At 40.1% G+C, this 24,349-nt stretch overlaps 1 protein-coding gene across 4 annotated transcripts in view; it reads left to right on the top strand.

Annotated features, from left to right (window-relative positions):
- tmem260 (transmembrane protein 260) overlaps positions 1 to 23,985 on the top strand; it is a 26,025-nt gene extending 2,040 nt beyond the window's left edge. For 2 of the 4 annotated variants that reach the window (XM_048610629.1, XM_048610630.1), the window contains 14 exons: positions 235 to 386; positions 2,723 to 2,900; positions 5,553 to 5,666; positions 6,141 to 6,320; positions 6,970 to 7,010; positions 7,943 to 8,029; positions 9,414 to 9,528; positions 11,864 to 12,036; positions 13,923 to 14,094; positions 15,135 to 15,283; positions 18,362 to 18,538; positions 20,791 to 20,844; positions 22,044 to 22,134; positions 22,301 to 23,985. In XM_048610629.1, the coding sequence (XP_048466586.1) occupies positions 235 to 386; positions 2,723 to 2,900; positions 5,553 to 5,666; positions 6,141 to 6,320; positions 6,970 to 7,010; positions 7,943 to 8,029; positions 9,414 to 9,528; positions 11,864 to 12,036; positions 13,923 to 14,094; positions 15,135 to 15,283; positions 18,362 to 18,538; positions 20,791 to 20,844; positions 22,044 to 22,134; positions 22,301 to 22,552 (1,935 nt within the window). In that variant the 3' untranslated portion in view covers positions 22,553 to 23,985. The remainder of the gene's footprint in view (positions 1 to 234; positions 387 to 2,722; positions 2,901 to 5,552; positions 5,667 to 6,140; positions 6,321 to 6,969; positions 7,011 to 7,942; positions 8,030 to 9,413; positions 9,529 to 11,863; positions 12,037 to 13,922; positions 14,095 to 15,134; positions 15,284 to 18,361; positions 18,539 to 20,790; positions 20,845 to 22,043; positions 22,135 to 22,300) is intronic. The other 2 variants (XM_048610631.1, XM_048610632.1) reach the window with 2 other exon arrangements.
- The last annotated feature ends 364 nt before the right edge of the window (positions 23,986 to 24,349 follow it).

Below are 24,349 nucleotides of genomic sequence, written 5' to 3'. Positions count from 1 at the left end.
CCTTCTAGGCCCGAAACGTCAGCCTTTCTGCTCCTATGATGCTGCTTGGCCTGCTGTGTTCGTCCAGCCCTGCACCTTGTTGTCTCGGATTCTCCAGCATCTACAGTTCCTACTATCTCTGGTCTGCTTTAAGGATGGGTACTGGCTGCTGATGCTTGATCATGGATGGTTTTGGACATGTTATGTTTTGGGTGATATGGGTGGTTTATGGCCTGTTGCTTTTCTGTTTTTCAGGTGGCACATCCTCCTGGATACCCATTGTTCACTGTCCTGGCTAGGCTGGCAATGACCATTCTTCCACTAGGCTCCCCTGTTTTCAGAGTTAATGTTTTAAATGCTATGTTGGGAGCAGCTACAGCCCCATTAATCTTTGAGACAGCTGGTAGGTGAGTCCAACATAGGAAACAGGATCCTACTCTATCTCTACAGACACTCCTATCAAAGTTTCAGAGACAGGGTATCTGATACTCTGGGGTCATTCAGCTCCTCTGACTTATTCCACCATTCCATTCAATTGTAAGTGAGCAGTATCTGAATTCTGTCAACCAACCTGGGTTTCAGAACCCTTGATTTGCTTACCCAATACACAGCTGTCAATCTCAATTTGAAATTGTTAATTGACTCTAGATGCAATACCCTGTTATTGGGGTAAAGTTCCAAATTTTCAGGAAGTATTAAAAGTCTGGCAAGAGCCTAAGTAACAGTTAGATCTTTACCAAAAATAAAGTTAATGTGAGGAATGTGTCCTGATTGGCTCCTTGTTCTAGGTTCCATTCTTAATGCAATAAACTTAATTTAACCATAAGCATCTCAATTAAATCATCTTTTAATCTTCTGTAATTAAGGGAATATAAATCCAGTCTAAATAGCTGTCCTCATGACTGAATCCCTTTGACACTGATGTATTGTTTGTTGAATCATTCTTGAGGTGGATGAACTGTTATTTTAAAGGTACTATATAAATACATGGCCACTTCGACCTTCCTGAGTTGGGATACTCTGAACTAAATGCATTACTTCTGACGTGTTGTATTTGAGCTTTATAGAACTACTACATTATTCCAGTCCCCTTCAGCTTAATGCCAACATTGAATTCAGAAATTATTTTTGTGCCTGTCTACAAGCTTGTGATTTTTTTTTTTGTACTCAAATTCCCAAATCTTTCTGCTCCTGCACTGTTTCATCTTTCTGCTCCTGCACTGTTTCATCTTTCTTGCTAGATAGAAAATTGATTCAAATTTTCTGGGTCCAGATTAGATGACCTCTCTCTTTTTTTCCTCATTGAACCGCATCTGCCAAAGTTTTATGCACTCACTGAATCTTTCAATGTCACTTTGCCACTCCTGGTTCCCATCTACATAATTAATAAACACAAAAGCAAAATATTCTGGATGCTAAATATCTAAAGTAGAAACTGAAAATTCTAGATATACACAGCCAGCTGCGATTGATCCAGGAAGACCCCAGTGCTATCAGCTTATGTGTAAAATGACTTGGCTGCAGACAAATATTTGTGAAGTCTGTGAACAATTCATTTTCATGAATTGAACAGTTATTCTGCCAAAGTACTTTTAAGATCATAATCTGCAGATTTATTTTTGTCAGGGCTGGACATTGTGTGTTTGTATGTTATATTTTGAGAAGGGTTACAAACTTTTGCTAATAAACTAGTTATTCATTTCTTACTTAAGGGATCTAACTGGATTGTTTCTGATACTGCCATTGCAGTTCACTATCACCTCTCTCTTTAAATTTAAACTTTGTTGCACCCAGTAGGGAAGGGGAAGAGAAATAGAATCCATTCACTGCTCTAAATTGGGTTGTGTATAGACAGAGCCTCAGAGAATGGCGCAATCAGGGTTTAGCTGTCCCTTTGAGAGAAAATAAGAAAACAAACTTAATGTTTTGTGAATTACAATAATGAAGTCATTAAAGGGTATGAGAGTTGCAACAGATCAGGACCTATCTTTTGGTGTCCTTCCAACTTTTTTTGCTAAAGATCTAACTGTTACTTAGGCTTTTGTCAGACTTCTAATATTTCTTGCACTTTCTCTTTCAACACCCTTTCCCCATCTCTTCCCCACACCCTGACTGCTCACTAGCCAACCAGCAGAGGTCACTCATTGGTGATCAGATGCTTTTAATCAAACTCAAGAAATCACACCACACCAGGTTATAGTCTAACGGGTTTATTTGAAAACACAAGCTTTCGAATCCTCGCTCCTTCTAACACCAGAAGGAGTGAGGCTATGAAAACTTGTATTTTCACATTAACCTCTTGGATTATAACCTGGTGTTGTGTGATTGCTGACCTTGTCCACTCCAGTCCAACACTGGCACCCCCACTTCATTTAATCAAACTGGCATAATCCAGTGGGTTTAGTAAGATGTCAGTGTTAGCGAAACTGGGTGATTATCCATTATGGTGAATGGGGGTGCAGTTATGGGCGTGCATTGCTTTTTAGCATAATTGAATCATTTTAAATTGCACTGGCTGTGTGATCAATGATTTTAGCAAATGACAGCTGATTCTCTTTTTGCTCATTGTGATTAGTTTTTGTTAAAGTCATGGAAATAACATTTTTGTCATGGAAAATGTCACAATAGGGAATAAATGGAATCGAGCTACCAATCACCCATCATCTGTTAGAACAGTGGTTCAGGCATGATTGGGCTGAGTGGCCTTGTTCCTGTTTCTGATATCCCATTCCATATGTTTCAGGTTGTCAGATTCGTACACTGGAGGAATTCTTGCTGCTGGCCTCTTTGGCTTTTCTCGGTTGGCATGGCAGTGGTCTGTTGCAGCTGAGGTTTTCACCTTGAACAATTTTTTTGTTAGCCTTCTCATGGTCCTGACGGTTCGATTCAGTACAGCAGCAACAGCACAGGAAAGGTCAAAGGTATATTCTGTTGCTTGCTTTCCCCATAAACAACAAACAATGTGTCGCAGGGGATTGACTGAGAAGGTTTGTTGCAAGCCTGGCTTCAAATCACAAACTCAGGTGTGTTGTTTATTGTGAAGTAGATTAGGAAAGACTCCAGTCGAGCAATGGGTTAACAAAAGAACAGTTGCATTAATTTATTTAGACTTTTGACAAAAATTGATTTAAATATCATCATCCAATCCTTAGACCCCAATATCATTGCTCACTAGTTGCATGGCGATCTGATAAAAGTTGATAACATTGAGTGCCTACCAGCCTCTCTTATATATACATATGAGATGTATATTAATATATATATTATATAGAATCCCTACAGTGTGGAAACAGGCCATTTGGCCCAACAAGTCCACACTGACCCTCAGAGCAACCCACCCAGACCCATCCCCCTATAACCCACCTAATCTACACATCCCTGAACACTACGGGCAATTTAGCATGGCCAATCCACCTAGCCTGCACACCTTTGGACTGTGGGAGGAAACTGGAGGAAACCCACGCAGACATGGGGAGAATGTGCAGACTCCACACAGACAGTCGCTGGAGGGTGGAATTGAACTCGGGTCCCTGGCACTGTGAGGCAGCAGTGCTAAACACTGAGCCACTGTGCTGCCCCATCACATTAGTTCAGTGAACACTACCTTGATACCCACAAAATTGCCCTGAAGAGCTTTCATGCCCATATTGGTGCAGTGTGCTATTTTTAAATATTCATTGGTGGGATGTGAGTGTCAGTAGCTCAGCCAGTCTTTATTGCCATTTCTAAATCCCCAGAGGGAAGTTAAGAGTCAGCCACATTGCTATGGATCTGGAGTCACATGTAGGTCAGACTGGGTAAGGACAGCAGTTTCCTTTCCTAAAGACCATTAGTGGACCAAATGGGTTTTTTGACAATCAACAATGGCTTCGTAGTTATTGTGAAACTCTTAATTACATATTTTTGTTGAATTCACATTCCAGTATCTGTCATGGCAGAATTTGAACCCCAGTCCCCCAGACCATTACCTGGGTCCCTGGATTAATAATCTAGTGTTACTACCACTTGGCCATTGCTTCCCGCTACGGACTCTCTACCCTCAAGGAAACCCTACCACATAGCAAATATTGTTTACTGATCTTGTACATTCTTTCTGTTGTATTGTAATCATGTTTCCTCTAGCAAACAGTTTGCCACATTGCTGCAGATTTGCTTTTGGGGCAAACCTCACTTGGAGATACTTGAAAGCCTGATGCTGTAATAATCTTAACTGTTGCAGGAAGATCCACCTTCCTTCCAGTTTTTTTTTGTTGTTGACCATCTTGCAGCAGAGAGCATTAACGTGTGCAGCTAAAGTGGCATGTGTGGGAGATATAAGCCAAATCCCAACACAGTGACAGGTCAATGTCACTGCATTTGTTGTCCCCTTAAATTTGTCCACTATTTCATGGGCAACTTTTTTATAACTACCCCCACTTCTCCTTGCCCCTCCCCCGATCATATCAGTAGAAGGACCATTGTCAAAGAGAGAACAAGCAGGAATAATTAACAACTTGTGTTTTTATTGAGACTTTAATATGCAATTAACAACAATTCCTTGGATATGGACTTGGAACAGAGAAACTAGAAGACCTGATTGGTAGGATTGAACTGGAGGGAAATAGGCGGAAATACAGTGATAGTTTAAGAAGCAGAACAGGGATAAAATTTGAGAACAATATCAGGAGATTGGCGGTTAGTAAAGACCATAAAGTTTGAAGAGCAGTGATCATCAATGTTGCAAAACATGGTGCCTGAAAAAGATCAACTTAATAAAATATCTCAATACTCTTTACAGAAGTATGATAAAACACTAAGCCACATAAGATGATTTTAGGTCATTTCACCAAAGGTTTAGCCAAGGAAGGAGGTTGTAAGGACTGTCTTAAAGGAGGAGAGTGAGGTAGAGAGGGACGATGTGTACTGCAAGAATTCCAGAGCTTGAAGCCAAGACATCTGACAAAGGAGCAATTAAAATCAGATGAACAAACAAGCAGAATTAGGTGGACATAGCTATCTTGAGGGTTGTGATTTTGGAGAATAGTACAGAGATGGGAATGGACGAGTTGTTGAAGGATTTGAAAACAAGGATGAGAATTTTAAAATTAAGATGCTGTTTGATCAGGAATCAATATATGTTAGTGAACACCAATGTGCCTTGAGGAAAATAGAGAGGATGACCCAGTAAAACCAACAACATTCTGGGGTAAATTGTAAGCTAGCGCAATAGTAGCCCAACCAGACAAAACTCGAAGCCTTCTTCTATTTTTGAGGCTCTCACACACATGTGCCAGATCTGTTTCAGTCGAGCTCAGCCTGATGATTATAGCACAGTGCAGAGTCCTGTAAGGGGATTTAAATATTTTTAAAATTGGAAGCCCTGCTTTGTTATTGGTTAGAAAATCAGATCTCTTGCCAACGTACTCAGTTTCAACCCATAAGTGGCCTCTGACATTCCCATGGCACATATGACAGTGTTTTGTTGTGGTGGTTGGGATTAAATACCAGACAGGAGGTTGCCTGTCTTCCTGCTAATATTTCTAACTCATGTGGAAGGCTCTGCACTCAATCTGATACATTGTTTCAAATTGTAGCTTTCTCTGTTGGGAGCATTCAGTTGTGGCTTGAGTCTGTGTAACCAGCATACCATCGTTCTCTATGTGATGTGCATCGTGCCCTGGGTGTTGTTTAGACTACAAAGAGAGAAGGTAAAATGCCAACCAAGTTTCAGCTTCTCATATTCACCAACTGTTGTTCATTTTCACCTTCCCTCAAGACATCGATCTTTTCCACTTCGTTTCCTTCCTGCATTGTCATTTCATTCTTCTGTTCCCGCACACTCGTACACTCTCTCTTCTCTCCCTCCCTAATTTTCATGTCTCTCCGCTTGTTCCCCTTCTCTTTTAACCTCTCACCCTCTCTTTCTCTCTAACCTTGTCCTACACAATGCTCTTTCTAACCTCTGTCCTGATAACTCTCTTTCTCTTAACCTTTCTCCTCTTCCTTTGACTTTTTCAGACTTTCTCTTTCCCCCACTTCTCTCCTGTGTGCATTTATTTCTGTTTCTCTGTCCAGCTGATGTATATACTACTCTCCCATCTTGGTTCTGTTGTTCTATCTTTGTTCTGACTCTATGACAGAATCACAAATATACCATTGTGCTTCGCTGTCTTGATGTGCAGGAGATATCTGTGAGGACCATGCTGAAGTTAGGCCTGTGTTTTGGAGCTGGTCTGCTGCCTTATCTTTATCTGCCCGTTTCATCTTACCTGAATCGAGCACGTTGGAGCTGGGGAGACCAGACCACTTGGAGAGGCTTCACCACTCACCTGCTGCGAGAGGAATATGGCACATTCAATTTGGTAAAGTCTAAAATGTAAAGTTTCATGCTGAGCTTCAGGAATTAGAGTGTTGAGCTTTGACACTTGGAGAAAACGACAGAGGTTTGTGGGTATTATCCGGTGTCCGAAATTTAAGAAGTAAAGTGTCCAAATCCCCTGTACAAGTAAACCTTCCTTTTCAGTATTTGTGTATATTATGCTGGTCAGGAGCTGTCATTGGTTTTTCAGTCCTCCCTGTAGTTACCACTTCCTCATACCTGTATCTGATAAACTTCGCAAAACAGTAACACCGACTCTAATTCGTTCTTCCTCAAAATAAAAGCATTGTTCCTCTCCCCACTGCCTGCTGCTCCCTTGCTCATTTGCACACTCAAACCCCTAACCTTTCTATCCTTGACCCATCCTGCAATCTCCAACTATAATACCTGAGCCACCACTGCGTTTACCTCATCTGTTCTCCAAAACATCTTTGCCTTGCACTATTTTTGGGGTGATGGCAGCTACTAGAAATAGGGAATTGGACAGGGTCATGGCACCCACTGGCAGGAGGGGATTGGACAGGGTAACCAGGTGTTCCTCTGTTCTCAGAATCTCTGAAGACTGAATTGTTTTTAATTCTGTTTGTTCAGACAAGTTGAAAATGTTTCCTGAAAGACTTTGTTTTTTCTAGGCTAAATCGGACTCTGGTTCTGGACTGCTGCAAGTATTGTGGTGAGCAACAACTGATTGTACCCAGTGCCCTCAACAAAAGCTGTGGTGCAATTTGCTTAGAGAAACAGAAATTGCTGGAGAAGCTCAGCAGGTCTGGCAATGTCTGAGGAGAGAAAGCAGAGTTAACATTTTGAGGCCAGTGACCCTTCTTCAGGACAAATTCAAACGCTGCCGCACCTGCTGAATTTCTGCAGCAATTTCTGTTTTTTGTTTCAGATCTTCAGCATCTGCATTTCTTTGTTTTATTTTAGTGTAATTTGCTTAGTCTGCCTCCCCAGTCACCATATTAGGCCCTGGGTGAATCATGCTGCTCAGTTTATAAACCGTCTACATATTTACGTTCTTCATTATAATTATTTGGAAAAATCTCCAGCAAGTATTACCAATGCTTGGACTTTGATAGGTCCATAAAATAAATATGTATTTAAAATAATTCCAAATGCTAAAAAATCAAAAATATTGCTTTTCCCACCCAACTCCCATCCTTGTTTCAAGAACACACATCAGGAGAAAGGGATTGAATCGGGAACAGCACCCATTGGTGTATTGACCTTTGTATTCTCTCCAAAACACATGCTATTCTGGTAGCAGGTGCTTTTCGTTTTGATTGAAGCACTTTGCAGTGCATTCATTTGATGATTGCCAGAGGATAGATATTTTCTGATGAACCTGTTCAAAGATGTTGTTATCACCTCAGCAGCAGGTATGTCTTGAACCTGGGCCTCTTGGCTCACAGATAGGGACACTAACACTGTGCTGTAAGAATACTTGCTGCCTGAACATGAAAAGAGCTGTATGAATTCAGGGAACTGATTGACAGGGCAGGTTGTGCATTGATTTACTGAGCAGAATATCTAAGGAGAAGTAGGGAAGGAATCTTAATAAATTAATTTTTTGCAGAACTAATTTCTGGACCTTTCTGTTCACAACAGTTTTCAGATGGCACAAATGAAGAATGAACTTTCAACAATTGGAGCAACCTTGGCACTCACTGCCATCCCACTGCAGGGCTTTAAAAGGTATAAACTAGAGCTCCCAGCGCACATGATAAATGTACTATCTAAGTACTCTGTGACACATTCTCCGCTCTAACAGGGTGATGATAGCTGTAGCTTAATTTATAACCTCCGGTTGGGAAATCATTTGATGTGGGTGAGAAATCGATACCTTTTTATTCTTATGCCCACATGAGTGAAAGTGGTTTTGTAAAGGAAAATCATGAGGGTGCCTCTGGCACCACTGATACCAGTGACTCTCACTTTAAGCCTTCTGGCCTGTACATAAGCTCTATATATAAAGCTCACTTCTAGAGCTATGCATCTCGTACATTGGGTCACACTGTGAACAACAAGCAGTAAGATAAAGATCAAAAGAAAATTGCTGCACATGCTGATAATTTGAACTAAATACAAAATACTCAGCAGGTCACATTGCAGTTGTAAATAGAGAAATAGAGTTAATGTTTCAGATCAATAATCTTTGCCAGAAGTGGAAAACAGTACAGGTGTCACTGGTTTTAAACAAGTAAAGCTTAACATTTGCAAGGTAGGAGTGGTTAAATGATAGAAAGAATTGTGCTGTAGAGAAAAGGCGATAGGAATGTGACGTGAAGAAAGAAAAGATGAGTTTGAGAGGAAGTCTGAATCGGAGAAGCAGCATCATTGCTAAGATGCTGTCTGAAAAAGTGTTAGCAGTGATCATGACCTGAACTCCACATTAAGTCTGCAGTGTGCCTAATTGAAAAATAAGGCGCTGCTTCTGTATCATCCATTGAAGTTCATTGAAACAGGGCAGGTGGCCGAGCTCCGAGGAAGAGTAAAGAATTAAAATTATCGGTGATTGTAAGTTCAAGGTCATTCTTGTGGACTGAAAGACTCTGTCTATGAAGTAGTCATCCAATTTGCAATTGATCTATCCAGTGTAAAGTGGACAGCACGGTGAGCTGCAAATACTGTGCATCTACTTGAAAGAAGTAGCAGTAATTTCTTGTTACACCTGAAAGGAGATCTGTCCTAGATCTTGACAGTGGGAAGAAAGGAGATAAAATGGTCACTGTTACATCTCCTGCGCTTGCATGAGAAGTCACGCAGGTGTGGGAGTGATTTGAAGAGTAGATTAGGCTTTTGGGGATGCAATGGCTGCTTTACAGTGATGAAAAGAGATGGAAATATGTACTTACTGGCATCTAAAGATCAGTAATACTGCACACTTATGATTTGATTTGCATGGCCCTTATGGGCTTCAAAATCTGTAGTGTCCTTACCATGTGTGTCTCCATTCAATGAAATATTGACTTGGTTTGACGGTTAGTCATTTGTCTGATTAGTTATATTGGTAGATCTGTGGTGGTTCGTCTTACAACAGGTGTTTGTGTTGAGGATTATGATTGGTATATATTTGCAGGAACTTTCCTCAGCGTTCAGTGTTGTGGCTGTTCACTGTCATGCTCTGCTCCTATTCCTTGTTCTTTTCCTGGAGAGCAAACCTGGACATCAGCAAACCCCTGTTTGTTGGAGTGGTGAGTGTCCCATAATATTAGTTGATCTGATTTGACAATGTGATGATCATTGTTAAATGTGTGGTGAATTCATGGGTTGCACCTCCTGTTGATTTACACACTATAAGCTACACACAGCATATGTCATTTAGGTTTTTCTGAAATGGATATACAAATTTTCCAATCTGATGAGCAGACATCTTAATGAAGCACGTCAGCTTCTTCCTTAATACAGACGCAATGTGGACCCAGAAAAGAATCAGTTGAAAGGACAGTGTGAAAGACTTGCTTGTGGGAACAGGCAAGTGCTTCAGCTCAGATGCCGCTCTGTCACTGAGACATATAGATTCCAGGCCAAACTGCGGGGATGAAAGTCACCATATGGGTTTCCCTCTGAGGGACATGGCAGTGACATATGCTGAAATTTCCGTTGTGATTAGAAAGATCAGCACAGATGATAGTTGCCATCAGCCCTCCGTAGAACTCCCAATATCCAACTGCTCTTCAAATGATCAGAGTCTTTGTTTTTATTCCCATAGCCAGATTGGAGATATTCACTCTGTAAGGAGAAGAATTTTCCAATGTTGCTGATTTGTACCTCATTTCCCCTGTTCTGCACACATGGGTTGAAGTATTGTGGTGACTCGGGGTTAACCTCAATATGCAGAATATGTTAATTCAGTTCTCACCAACCTGCCACTATCTGCTGTCAAGGCTGAAGGTTCTGTGTTTTTTTTAAGCACTTCCTCATTACTCAGTTCCTCTTGATATAGTCTGGAAAGCTGGTTGATGAAAGATTGAATTAGATCCAATCTTTAGTCTTTCATTTATTTAGAGTTAAACAAATAGAAGCATACATCTCCTAACTCAGAAATACCACTATTTTAATAAGTGTCCAATTAATGACTGTGTGTCTACAAGCAAATACAATTTTTTTTTTTAAAAAGCTGGCAATGCTGGAAATCAGAAACAAAAGCAGAAATTGCTGAAAAAACTCAAAAGCAGGTCTGGCAGCATCTGCAGAGAGGAAGCAGAGTTAACGTTTCAGATCCAGTGACCCTTCTTCAGAACATATAATTTAAAAAAAGTGCACACTATTACACTCAGTCATTACTGATGCTTCAGACGTTTACTTTAATGGCCAAAGCTGAAAACATTCCTGTCAGTACCTGCCTCAGGAAGACAAACTGCTAGAGAACCTTAGCAGGTCTGGCAACATCTGTGAACAGAAAAGTAGTTAACGTTTCAAGTCCAATATTACTCCTTTGTGGCACTTGTTAATTGTTGCTGTGTAGTGAGTGTGCCAGAAATGTTCCTACCACAGTAGATGCTGATGAGTGAAGTTCAGAAACAATTTTTGGGATGGAGTTAAGGTCATAGCATCTAACCAGTTAGGAATATAATAACGATGACCAGTGTTCTCTTCCCTGTGGAATGATCATGATAAACTGGGATATGGAAAGCAGAATTACGGTTCCCCATACTCTGAAGAGAAAGGGAGAAGGAATTTGAGAATACAAGGGAAAATCTGGAGTGCTCTGTGAAATGACTGACGCTCGGTTATGATTTCACTAGTCTCTGATAATACCATTTGAAAACACCCTGTATTTAACTGCATGAGAGATACTGCATCACTGGCTGCCTTCTGTACGTGTAAGCATCCTATGATTTCATTTGTGTTGTTGGACATGGCACTTTGTCACTGCACAAACTACATACGCAGCTACGTACAGTGTATTTAATCAACAACAGTGGTAACTTGCACTTGTATAGTATCTTTTTGTGAAGAAAAATGTCCAAAGGAAAGAAAAGGAGCCCCCAGACAAAGCAAGGGATATTAGGAGGAGTGACCAAAAGTTTGATCAACAAGACTGGTGTAAAGGAAAGGGAAGTGTAAAGGATTGAGGGAGGGATCTAGACAAAGCATATTTGCCAGTAGTGGGTTACAGGAGCATGAAGGTTGGACAAAAGATTAGAAAGAAAGTCAGAGAGATGGGGTCGAGAGAGGATTGGAAGGGGTTTTGGGAATTATTTTTATGGTAACATAGAAAGCCTTTTGTGATATTTAAGAATGGTTTTGTGCAGTGACAGGGGTAGAAATCTGATTAGAAGGATTTATACCTGAGATTACAGGAAAAATGGGCACAGATTTGAGACGGGTCAACACAATCGTAAATATGGAGGATAAAGGGAGGTTCGAATGGTGTGGGAGTATTAACAGAAATGTTGGTCATAAAACATAACCTGCTTGTTCTCTTAGACTTCTGGGTCTTGGCAACATTGTACCAATAGTATAAATTGCCAGTAAAAATTGAGATATCATTTACTTTCATTTCTGTTAATTGTATTTCTGCAGATTGAAAGGTTCTGGCTACAGAGCAATTTGGTGGTTTGTGTCCTGGCAGGCTGTGGTCTAGCTTCAGTCTCCTCAGTATTACGGAGAATAATGGGTAATAATGCACTGTGGTGCTGGGCAGAGTGGCTCTTTGTCATCAGCCTCGTTGCCTTTCAAATCCATCTGAACTACAGGTGAGCAATAATTTTCAAATCATTTGCCTGTAGATGGTGATAATCCATGTCAGCTTGGATCAATTGCAGTATTCTGCTCTCTGGGTCAGAGATTGTAGTTACAAGTCCACTCTGACAGGCTAGAGAATAAAATACTCCTAAATGTTGCCATGTTGGATGTGCCTATTTTGTTTGATATGTTAAACTGATGCCCTGTCTGCCCTTTTGTGCCCTTTCAGAAAATAAATATCCCCCAAGCAAGGATCTTGTGGCCAATATGAGGGCACTCTCTTGGTGTCTGGTTTATATCATATCTAATGCCAGCAGAACAGATGATGTGGTTGTTACTTCATTGTTATTTGTAGGACAATCTGTGTGTAATTTTCCTGCCAGATTTTCATACGAAACAAGTGACAATGTACAGTCATTAATTGTGAAGTACTTTGGCAACCGGAAAACCCAAACAGTAAATGCAACTACAAGCATCTTTCTCCTCTTTTCATTTTTTCTTGAGGAACTGGAACAATGGATCAAACCTCATAGTGAAACAATTAAACAAGGACTCCAGATGTGTGAAAGAGAGGATGGGCAAAATCCAGTGAAGTTATGACATTTGAATTTGGTTTTAAAAGCCTGAAGAATACTGGAGGCAAAGACTGAGATGTGAGGAGGTCCGTGCAGAATAACAATGAGTTAGAGGAGAAAATGCTGTGAGAAGCCTGTCAAGACTAACAGGGAATGGCGATATAGAGATTGGGACTGTACTTGAAACTTGGAGGATTGAGTGAAGGTCAGGGAGAATTTCTGAGCCATGCAGTGGTGATTGTTTTCTTGTATTTCATATCAAATAAACCGGTTTACAATTTTATATTCCGGTATTTTGAAAATGCCCCCATTTAAGGAGCTGCCTGGATCTCATTCCACCAGAGGCATAAGCATTGAGACTTGGAAAATAATGAATTTATGAATTATGAAATAAGTGACAATGTACATCTATAGCAAGAGTAAAAGTCTTGGATACAATGAATAAGAAGTGGGTGAAGTTAATTGTGAAAGCAATATTTTGTTCATTCTTGTATTTTGTAGATCAGAGTCCACTTGCCAACCTATCGGCATTCTCCTCCCTTACACTATAAATGTTATTTTCCCTTTACATTGGTATTTGTTACGAATTGTCTTGATGTGTGCAAGATGAAAAGCTTTGACAAATGTCACTTTTCAGCCGTATGAGGATTCACAGTCTAAGGATTCGGGGTAGACCATTTAGGACGGAGATGAGGATACATTTCTTCAGAGTGGTGAGCCTGAGGAATTCATTACCACAGGAAACAGTTGATGCCAAAACATTGAATGTATTCAAGAGGTGACTAGATATAGCACTTGGGATGAATGGGATCAAAGGTTATGGGGAGAAAGCAGCATTAGGCTGTTGAGTTGGACGATCAGCCACAATTATGATGAATGACTGAGCCTGCTCAAAGGGCTGAATGCCCTCCTGCTCCTATTTTCTGTGTTTCTATATATGTTTCTATTCCAGATCTGTGTTACCACATGACTATTTGTAAACTAAAATATATCCTTTTTATGTTATTTTGCTGGTAAGTAAACACGAGCCAAGTTAGGAGTTCAGTTTACTGACTGTTCACATCTTGCTTCTGATCATAGATAGTAGGAACTGCCAATGCTGGAGAATCTGAAATAACAAGGTGTAGAGTTGGATGAACACGGCAGGCCAAGCAGCATCAGAGGAGCAGGAAAGCTGACGTTTTGGGTCTGGACTCTTCTTCCTCGGGTCCTAGTCTCTCCTACCATTGGAAACATCTTCCCAACATCCACTGTATCCAGAGAATTTATATTGAAAGCTCTGTTCTGAAACATGAACTAATTATTTCTGATTATTTGTTCAGGATATGTGACCAAAGTAAGAATGGAGTTGTGGATAAGTTTGCCAGAAATCTGTTGGGCAGCCTGCCCCCAAATGCAACAATCCTGGTTCGTGGAGATCTCCCAGGAAATTCCCTGCGATATCTTCATTATTGTGAGGGACAAAGGGCTGACCTTAGCCTAGTGGATCAGGAGGTAACATGAAATGCATGGCACAGAAACAGGCCATTTGGCACAGCCACTCCATGCTGATGTTTATGCTCCACTCATGCCTTCCTTTATCTCATCTCATCTAAATCTACTATCATGACACTCAATTCGATTTCTCCCTCATCTGCTTGTTTCATTTCTCCTTGAATGTATTTATGCTGTTGAATATAACATACTCAGTACCTATTGTGAAACAGGATCAGAGGGGCTGACAGAATGGGAAGAGGGGAATAGTGGAGATGGGCTGCAGGATGGGAGTAGCCAGGGGTTTGAGCAAGGCAATCTAGATCGGTCCTCTCAAACTGGCAGCGGGAACATCATATTCAAAAGTTTCAAAAATATTTTCAAACCATATTTTGACGTCTCTTGAGGAAGCTATTGGATTTTCAGATTCAACTTTAACATTTGAGATCTGTGAGCCAGATAGAGTTTTCAAATCAATTGTCTAAGCAGTAACACACTGGCTGTACCATGACAATATGCCTGTTATTCCTGGGTTCAGCATGAGGGCACAATCAGTCTAGGCTACAAGCTTTGAGACAATTCAATGCAAAAATAAATAAATTTAGATTATTCAAACTCTTGGATTAACTGCCAGATAGAGGGGGGGAAAATATTTTAAGCAAAATTATGGATGTATACTTCTGCCTGCCCCCTCAATCTGTTGAATCCCTCTGCCCTGCCCACTCTGTCTGTGTAGGGTGATCACGAATCCAGCCTTGAGGAAGGATGATGGGAGGGCCAGGGGTGAGGGAGGATGGTTGCAGAGAGCTGGGATGATTCTGAACTCTGACCCCAGGGTGATTTGTTTTTCTTTGGGTGCATATTTGATATTAATCAGACCTATGCTCATTGTGTCATGTAAAATTTACTGGAAAACTGAATACAAGAGTGACCAAGGCTAGTCTTTATTGGAATAAGGAGGCCGAAGATAGTAAATGCTCTTTTCCAGTTTGTAATTAAAGCTGCTTCACAACTGGAGGAATCTGAATAAAGAATGTAACACAATGCAACTTCTCCCGCAGATGATGACGTATAATTGGTATTTACCGAAACTAGGCAAGCACCTACCACATGTCCATTTCCCAGGGAATCGCTGGAACCCCATAATCCGAAAGGATTCTGCTGGGATTGTGACATTCAACCTGCAACACCTATTCAATGAGAACAGAGAGTAAGTTTCTATACAATAATCCCAGTATGCAGTTAGTTTGCATGTATAGAGCTCAGAATCCAATCAGAACCAGTATCTCTGGAGCTGTACTTCGGTGGTTGTATAAAACTCAGTTCTCTGGTGGTTAGCTAATCATAAGGTCTAAAGTGCTAAAGTGGGCATGTTTGCTGATGATTCCACGATAGTTAGCGCCCTTCACAGCTCTTCAAATACTGAAATGATCTATATTTGTATGCAGCAAGATACAAACAACATTCAGGCTTGAACTGATAAGTGGCAAGTAACGTTCATACCAACAAGTGCCAGGTAATGACCAACTCCGAAAAGCAATCTACTTCTGACATTCAGTAGCACTACCATTACTGAATCCTTTATCAATGTCATGGGGGCTACCATTGACCAGAAACTGTACTCATCTAGCGATATAAATGTCATGGCTACAAGAGCAGTTTGGAAGCTCCAAATCTTCCAATGAGTAATTCATTTCCTGACTTCCCAAAATCTGTTCACAAGGCACAAGCCAGGAATGTGATAGGATAGTCTCCACTTTGCTGGTTGGATGCAGCTCCAACGATACTCAAGATGCTTGATACCATCCAGGACAAAGCAGCAAGCTGTATTAACACCCTATCCACCATCTTAAAGATTCACGCCGTCCATTATTGACACATTGGCAGCACTGTGTACCATCTACAACATGCACTGCAGCAACATGTTTCCTTCAATAGCACCTTTCAAACCCGTAAACTCTACTATCTAGAAGGAGAGCAGGAAATGCATGGAGACACCATCACCTGCTGGTTCCTCTTCAAGCCAAGCACTAGCTTGATATGGAACTGTTGCTGCGTTGTAACCTGGGAATTCCCTTGGTGCACTTGCACAGGTGGATTATCACCATTTCTCAAGGCAATTAGGAATGGACAATAAACCTGGCCTAGTCAGATATGCTTACATACTGTGAATGATTAAATAAATGTATAATGTATCTATTACTCTCTGCTCATAATAAATGGGGATGGTGGCAAATCTGTCCGATATTCCTCAAGTGGAAGTGTTGTCCTTTCTTGAATTTGTTGAGCCTTGATCTTAAGTTCCACTGAGTATGGCTCACCTGACAACTGTTAAACAAATCACAAGCATTGAAATGACATTGCTGCTCTTCCATTTAAACACAATGAACAAACTTCAGAGACAGAATTTTTGAGGAGTTTCTTCTTTGATCAGAGTTTTTTCTCAAGTGCTGTAACTCCAACTCCTCCAGAGGTTTCCTCTGCTGCTCCTCTAAAGACAGAAGCTATGATGGTAAAAACAGCAAGGGTAGGAGGAATGACCTGTGTTTGAAGGAGTTGGAGGAAAAGCATTGGAGAACTGGGGATTGGAAGGGGAGGACAAGGTTGTTGTGTATTCTGCACATTAAATTCACTCGGCTGTGTCTGGGAGAGGAGGGAGAATGGACCTCTTGGGGAACACTTGCCTTATGCAGATTATTTTGTAGGTTTAATGTCTAGATCTCTCAACTCTTAACCAAAAAAAAAATTCTTCCTTTCTAAAATCTTCCTTGAACCTGATTTTTCAATTTTAGGAATTATTGCTGGGTCAAGAGAGGAGTTAAATAATTTTTCTCATTGTTTTCTTCCTCTTATGTTTGCAAAATAAAGTGTTTTGAGACTGAAGTTACAGATCTGGGTCGAAGGACAAAACAGTTGTGGGGGAAATCCAGTTTCTGTTCCCCTTGGAGTTTTCTTTGAGTGTCTGAATGCAAACTTTTTTTTTGGTGGTTAGTGTGATCTCCCTGTTGAAAACGTTGTAATGCCCAGAAAAAGTTGGGCATCCAGTTGATTCAGAAGACATGGTAAATGTCTTCTGAGGAAGGGTCACCGGATCCGAAACATTAACTCTGTTTTTACCTTCACAGATGCTGCCAGACTTGCTGAGCTTTTCCAGCAATTTCTGTTTTGTTTCCTGATTTACAGCATCTGCAGTTCTTTTGTTTTTTATATGGTAAATCTTGAGTTTACTTTAATATCAGCCGTCAAAGGAGGATAATTGTGGTGTTTTCATGAGGTGGTAAATGAAGGAAAATCATTCAATTATTGTTTGGCTGCCTGCCCAGCAGTGAATGTATTGCTTCTTTAGTATCCTTTTAAGGGAGACTTTGAGTTTGCAAATTCATGCTTCGAGAACAATTTGGTTTATAACTTAAATCTCTGGATCTGAAGAGTGCCAGGAAACTAAGAAATATCCCCTGAGAAAATCAAAAAGAACATAAAGTAAATCGTTTTTACCTCTGCTTGAAGTTGGTTCCTGAAGTCTAATTTCTCTGTGTACACTGTACAACACAGACCCTTTGTGATATTGTGGGATGCAACATCTCTGCATTTTACTTCTGGCATCCAAGTAGAAATCTGTTTCGACTGTTTGTTTGGAATCTGCTGCTGGAGGTGAGTTGCTGTCAGCGACAATCCAGATAGAAATGAGGATGAAATTACAGCGAAGGAAAAGTCACCACAACTGGCTAATAATTTGTAGTGTTACTCCTGCAAGTATATCTACAAATGCACAACAATTGGACTGGTTCAGACTGCAACTTAGGCTCAATGACTAGTCCCCTACTCTGGGAATATTTTCATGGCACAGTGTAGAAGGAATTTTACTCTTTATCCAACGCTACGTTATCTCTGCCCTTGGGGACAATGCAGATGGAGCTTTATCTAATTTCATGCTGTCATGCCACTTGAAGTCTTTGGGCACTTGTTTTACAAAGTTGTGAAATGTTTCAATTAACACTAATGTTTGCCTATTAGAACAAATGTCACCAAGACTATTGAGTTCAATGTGTTTCAACTCTCAGCACTACTGAAGCTCCAAATATTTTCTTTGTAATTTCATGGCACTGATCTCTGATATTATACGATTGGGGAAACAAATGGGAGTAGAACCCCTTGTAATTGTCCTTGATTCCCAATTTCAATAGTTACAACTGATTATTTTTGTTGAAGATATGATTTTTTAAAAAAGATTAGAATTGCCTGGCTACAATGATGCACTCTCAGTTGCATGTTTTTATACGTTTTACAGCAAGCAGATCTTTGTGTGTATAGGACTGCATGAAGGAGACCCAAGCTGGAAGTACAGTTACTCTCTCTGGCCTTGGGGGGTCTGTGAGAAGCTGGTTCACTCTACCAGTCAATTCAGCCCAGAAAGTTGGATCCAACACACTAAGAACTTGTACAACTGGACAGAGGAATATGGCAGGTGAGTGTGACAGTACAGATGGGTAGTAGGGCAGGATAATGGATTAGCATGATATTAGCAAAAATTCTTTCAGATTCTGAACTAAACTGTCTATTGAGTGACCTATACCCAGTTCTGTAACATCAGTAAAACTGAGATTATTTACATTCTTGCTGGGTAAGGAGACTATTCCAATATGATTGTTCATTGCAAAATTTATCATCGTTTTCATGCTGGATTAAATAAATCAGGTAGCCAAGTATTTCCTTATCTCACCCCAGCTGCTGATTGAAACTATCAGGTTGCTATCTAAAAGTTTAGGGAAGTACTGTAGGAATTTTCTACCATTTCAACAGTTTCTCAGAAACACAATACATCTTCAAGAGCATCAATATACCATCGTTATGTTCTATAGAACTACCTGAAATTTGTGTCATGGTAAACTGTTTTTCTTCTACTCCCTGTTCTAAAACCAGTTTGTTCTTCCTGAAGTAAGATTCCACATCTTTCCATTGTCCTGTACCATGTGGTTAAAATTATTTTCAGTGTATAGTTTACCAAATAAGCCCAATGTAGTTACTGCTTTCATTTTTTTTTTGAAGGCTGGCATTACTGCCTTTCCCTCACTTCAGATGTGTGCTCTTCTTCAAGAATATTATTATTAACAAGCTTTACACTACTTTCATAGTACATGTCCTTAACTGCAGCATTCTATGGTTAAGTGATCCAAACTTAGACCCTTAAGCTTCAATAAATACCTTTTTGTACAAGTGCAAAATACTGCAGTTGCTGAAAAGTGAAAAAAGTACCAAGAATGCTGAGTAACAGGTCTGGCAATATTGTAAATAGGACTGATGGACATGTGTCCAAATTTGGTTTGGATAAAATGGCCATCCTGGAATCAATCAGTTTATCCAGAGTCCAGACTTCTGTTTGAAATGCTTTACAAGCAGCATTTTCAGCTTCTGCAGGGTCAGAGCAAAATTATGGTCAGAATCAGCATTGACTATTCCTCAGCAGAACACTGGATCAGTACCTTTTACACACTCTGATTATCAAATAGTAAAGCTCAGAGGAAAGGCCCCTCAAGTCATCAAGTCCACGTCAGTTTTTGAAAATCTGTTCAGTTAGTCCCCCATCCTGCTCTTTCTACAAAACCCTGCAGTATTTCTTTCATCAATATGCTATACAACCAAAATATGATGCATCTCTTGTCTTCACATCAGATGACAAGAAATCCACTTTTAGGCTTTCTTTGATGGAAGGCTGTCTTCACTGCTATCAAATTGTTGTGCAGGCCAAAGAAAAATCATTATTGTTCTCTCAAAATCGAAGATTAACTACAGCTCCTTACTGGATGTTTGTAAAAGTTTTGCATGTGGGTTATGGATGTCATTGTCTAGGCCAGGACTAGGGTCCATCACTAATTGGTCTGAAAAAGGTGATCTGACTTTGTGAACCACTGCAGTCCTTTAGGTCTAGGAACACCCACAGTGCTGTTAAGAAGGGAATTCAAGAGTTTTGATCCAGCAAGTGACAGAACAGCAATATAACTCGAAGCCAGGATGGTGTGTGGCATGGAAAGGAAATTTGGAGGTGGCAGTGTTCATGGTCATGGGTTTGGAAGGTGCTGTTGAAGAAGCCTTGGAATCCTGGTACAGTGCATCTTGTGGATGGTGTACAACACTACCACTGCATTTGTAGTAATGATGCATGTTAATGTTGAAGGAGGTGGATAGAGTGGAAATCAAAATGTGCTGTTTTGTCTTGGATGGCAGTGAGCTGGTGTTGTTGCAGCTGCAGTCATCCAGGCAAGCGGTAAGTATTCCCTCGTACTCCTGATTTGTGGATGACTGATAGACATTGGAGACAGGAAGCAGGTTACTTGCCACAGGATTACTAGCCTCTGACCTGTTCTTGTTACCATAAAATTTGTATCGCTGGTTCAGTTGAATTTCTAGTCAGTGATGACACTCCCAGAATGTTGATAGTGGGGGAATTCAATAATGGTGATGCCAGTTAATATCAAAAGATAATGGTTAGATTCTCAGTCCAGTTAGATCAGTGGCTACACAGCACAAGTACTATGTCCTGGAACTGTTTTTGTTCAGAGAATCTTATGGGAGTTCAGTTTCTCCGTTAGATACTGCAAGTGTTGCAAAAACAGGAATGGGACATTGCAAAGTCTTGACCGGGCAAGTCATGTAAGGATGTGGGCTATGCAGGGCAAGGATGTGGCAATGCTGTAGTGAACAGATGTTTATGTCTTACAGGTTTGACCCAGCTTCTTGGGAAGCTATCGCAAATGAAGAAATGTGGCAAGCAAGGTAACTCGGCATCTCCCAGATATTGGAACTAGGGTTGGCATTGTCTTCAGTTACACAGAAATGTTAATAAACATCGCTCTTTATAATGTTCTTGTCCCTTTTTCTTCATGCTCTGCTATTCCTCCTGGCTGGCTTTCTATCCTACCCCTAATTCTGTTGCACCCCTTCTCCTGGCTGCTTCCCCCAAAACCTATCCATCTGTCATCTTGGCTGTCTCTCTTTGGTTAGAAAGGCAAATGGTGTAACCTTATTGCATTCGAGTTGGTGTATAAGTAAGTCTTACTGCAATTACATGGGGTTTTGATGAGGCCACATCTGGAATTCTGCATACTTTGATATCCTTACATAATGATATAGCTGCCCGGGAATGGTGCAATTAAAGTTGACTGTATTTTATTCCTAGGATTACTAGTTTAATGCTATAAAGAGAGATTGAGAATTAGGCCTATACTCTTTGGGTGTTAGAATGACAGAATGAACTCGCCCAAAATCAGGAAATGCTCACTATCAATTTCTGATATTACTTTGTCTTTACTGTCAGAAATTATGAAATTGCAGTCACTGTACAGTTCTCATTAAAAGATACAAGGGGTCAGCTATTTGAAACTGAAGATTTTTCTTCACTGAGGGTTGTGAATCTTTGGAATTCTGTGGATGTCCCAGTCAGTTCATATATAAAAGCATGCTCACTGGGTCCACTCTTCAATCAAAAGGGCTAATGGAATGTAAGCCTTTTTTTACATCTAAAGGACTAAAACATGAAGTAGATAAAGTTGCACTACAGGTATACAAAATCCAGGTTAGTATATACTCAGAGTCTCTGTACAGTTCTGGAAATGCATTTTAACATATAATCTTGGGAATGCAGCATAATTCACTAGAATATTCCAGGGTTCCAACAGTTAGGTTACAATGAGACACTGAATAACTATTCTTATGCAGTATTTATGTTTAAGGATCTTAAAGGCGTCTTAAAGCCATTGATGAGTACAATACCTTTCCTGTTTGAACAGGGGAACAAATCCTTAACATCAGAGTCAAGCCTTTCAATAGCATGTAGAAGTGTGAAACTTCCCCCAAAATCAGGAAATGCTTGCTGTTAATTTCTGACAGATCACTTTGTGTTTAAGACCAAAAATGATGAAATTGCAGGTTCTTTTCAGTAAGGGTTTGTCTGATTTACTTATGGCATTTTGTAGGATGAAGACTCCTTTTTTCTTATTTGAGTTAGCTGAAAATCCACAACAAACAGAGGCAGTGAAGGTGCAGCTCTATGTGTTTGCCTATCAAGTGAGTCACATTTTTTTTCATCTATTATCCACTTCCCAACAGCCACGGCTCTATTTGCCTTTCCTTAGCCTACCATCTGTCATTAACCAACGGAAGTCTCAGCTCTTTTTCCAAGTCCATTTGTTTTGTTCAGTCTAATACTAATCTTTATAAATTGCTTTCTCAGTTATACAAGGAGCTAGTTACGGCAAAATCACACCCAGTTAATTGGCACAAAAATTATGCCATTGTGTGTGAGAGGATGCTGTGGCTCCCTGCACGGACTGCTGCTGGTGTGGACCCAGAATTTCTCCTGTCAGAAGCTATCAAGCATTTTTCACTCTACGTGGCCAAAGCACCAGAAGACCCTCAGAAAAGTGCCATTGTTGAGGTTATCAAACACCTACAAAAGGAACGAGTAAGAGCAGGAACCAAGTAGAAGATAAGCAGTCAGACGTTGGACTAATGTTCTCCTAAGTGATGAAGGAAATTTGCCCAATTTTGTTACTCAGCAGAGAAGTATCCTTCTGAACAATTGGCAAATACTCAAAATTGACAGACCACTTAATAAAGCCAGAAAATCTACAAGTTATGCAGCTTACTTGGTTAATGAATCCAGTCTAGTTAAGTTGCATTGCATGTGGCTGAGTGGTACCTGGATGACTGGCCTCAGGTTCACAGCTGACTGGTTTGTAGCGATTTAATGTACAATGTCTTTTATATCCTGGGACTACTGGCAAGAGCAGTTTAGAATTTTACAAACATGTTCCTTGCAGTATAGCAAGTTCTGTACAGTCTACACTGGTAAAATGTCAGTATGAATTAGAATTAATAGTCTGCCATTTAATAAGATAATGGCTGATCACCTTCATCTACTGCACTAACAAAGGTCCCAAATTCCACCAGTTACCACATACTTGAATGCATTGCTCCACTGTGTTAGCCTAGCCCTCTGGATTACTACTGGTCTGGTGGCTTCACAATCTGCTGGTGAATCTAGGTAATTATTGAAAAGTTAAATCCATATGTTTGGTGTGGACTGGTTGGACCAAAGGGTGTGTTTCTGTGCTGTATGACTCTATGGGTGGGTCACCTGTTTTAAAAAAAAAAAAAATTTAACTCTGGTAGACAAAGGTATGGCGTAGATGTCTCTTTTTTTTGTTATTGGGCCCTGATGTCCCAACTTCAATTTTGCAGGGATTCTGAAGTTAAGGGCACTCTTTCTCCTTAGAAATTCCATTTACATTCATGTTTGAATCAAAATGGAGGTAGAATCGATAATCCTCCACAAACCTAACCTGAGTATCAGTATCTCTTGACAGCACTACTGATTACCTATTGAAAATTAAGTGAACAGATGGAATGTTTATTGACTGGATTGATTTGTTCTTTGTTTTGTGGATTAACGCAATATCCCATCGTATCCAGTGAGTACCTCTGAGCCACCAAGCATGGGTTCCAATCCCACATCGTCCAGAAGTGTGTAATATCATTAAACAGCTTGATTAAAAATATCTACACAGCCATCTTCTCAATTTCAAATAAAACCTGACTTTGTCCATATTCATCTTTTGAAATGATCACTTATTTTATGAAACCTCCAAGTATTTATTTTAGTCTTATACGAGCAACAATTGAACAGATACCTATTTTTTCAAAAAACCTAAAACTAAAAATCATGACATTGAATCCTGTTTGAGTTTAGAGTCCTGAATCAAATGAGAAATGAACAGGATGTGACTAATGATTTGTATCAAACTCTGTACTTCATAATATATGTATGACACAATACTCCAATTTGTATAGAAATCTCATGTCAATTTTGCACTGACTCTAACATGAGAATAAAACACATTGTGCCTCCCTAATCCAGCACACTTGTCTGGTACCCATTGTATATTCTTGTTCAGTTCTGGCCAATGTAAAATTGCTGTTTAGGTCATGTAGTCCATGTGCACATGCTACATTTTGCAATTATCTAACAAGGTTTATTTAATCTGGAATAATTCAAATCATACTTGTTAGACACTTCGGTAAAATAATCTTTTTGCTGTCAGCTGGGTAAAGCATAAAAACTGAAATGTTTCACAGAAATAAATGCCTCTGGTAGTTAGGCAACTGTCTTTTTACAGCTTCTGCATTGAGGAACATTTATTGTTAAAATGCTTGGCAGCAATAAATTCCACTTGGATCATGAGCAGCATGTTTCACAGCACGTTTCACAGCACAAACTCCT

The sequence above is a fragment of the Rhincodon typus genome, chromosome 23, assembly GCF_021869965.1.
Source record: "Rhincodon typus isolate 14 chromosome 23, sRhiTyp1.1, whole genome shotgun sequence".
Taxonomy (NCBI): domain Eukaryota; kingdom Metazoa; phylum Chordata; class Chondrichthyes; order Orectolobiformes; family Rhincodontidae; genus Rhincodon; species Rhincodon typus.
The sequence above is the reverse complement of the archived record's forward strand: the minus strand, read 5'-3'. Positions and strand labels throughout refer to the sequence as shown.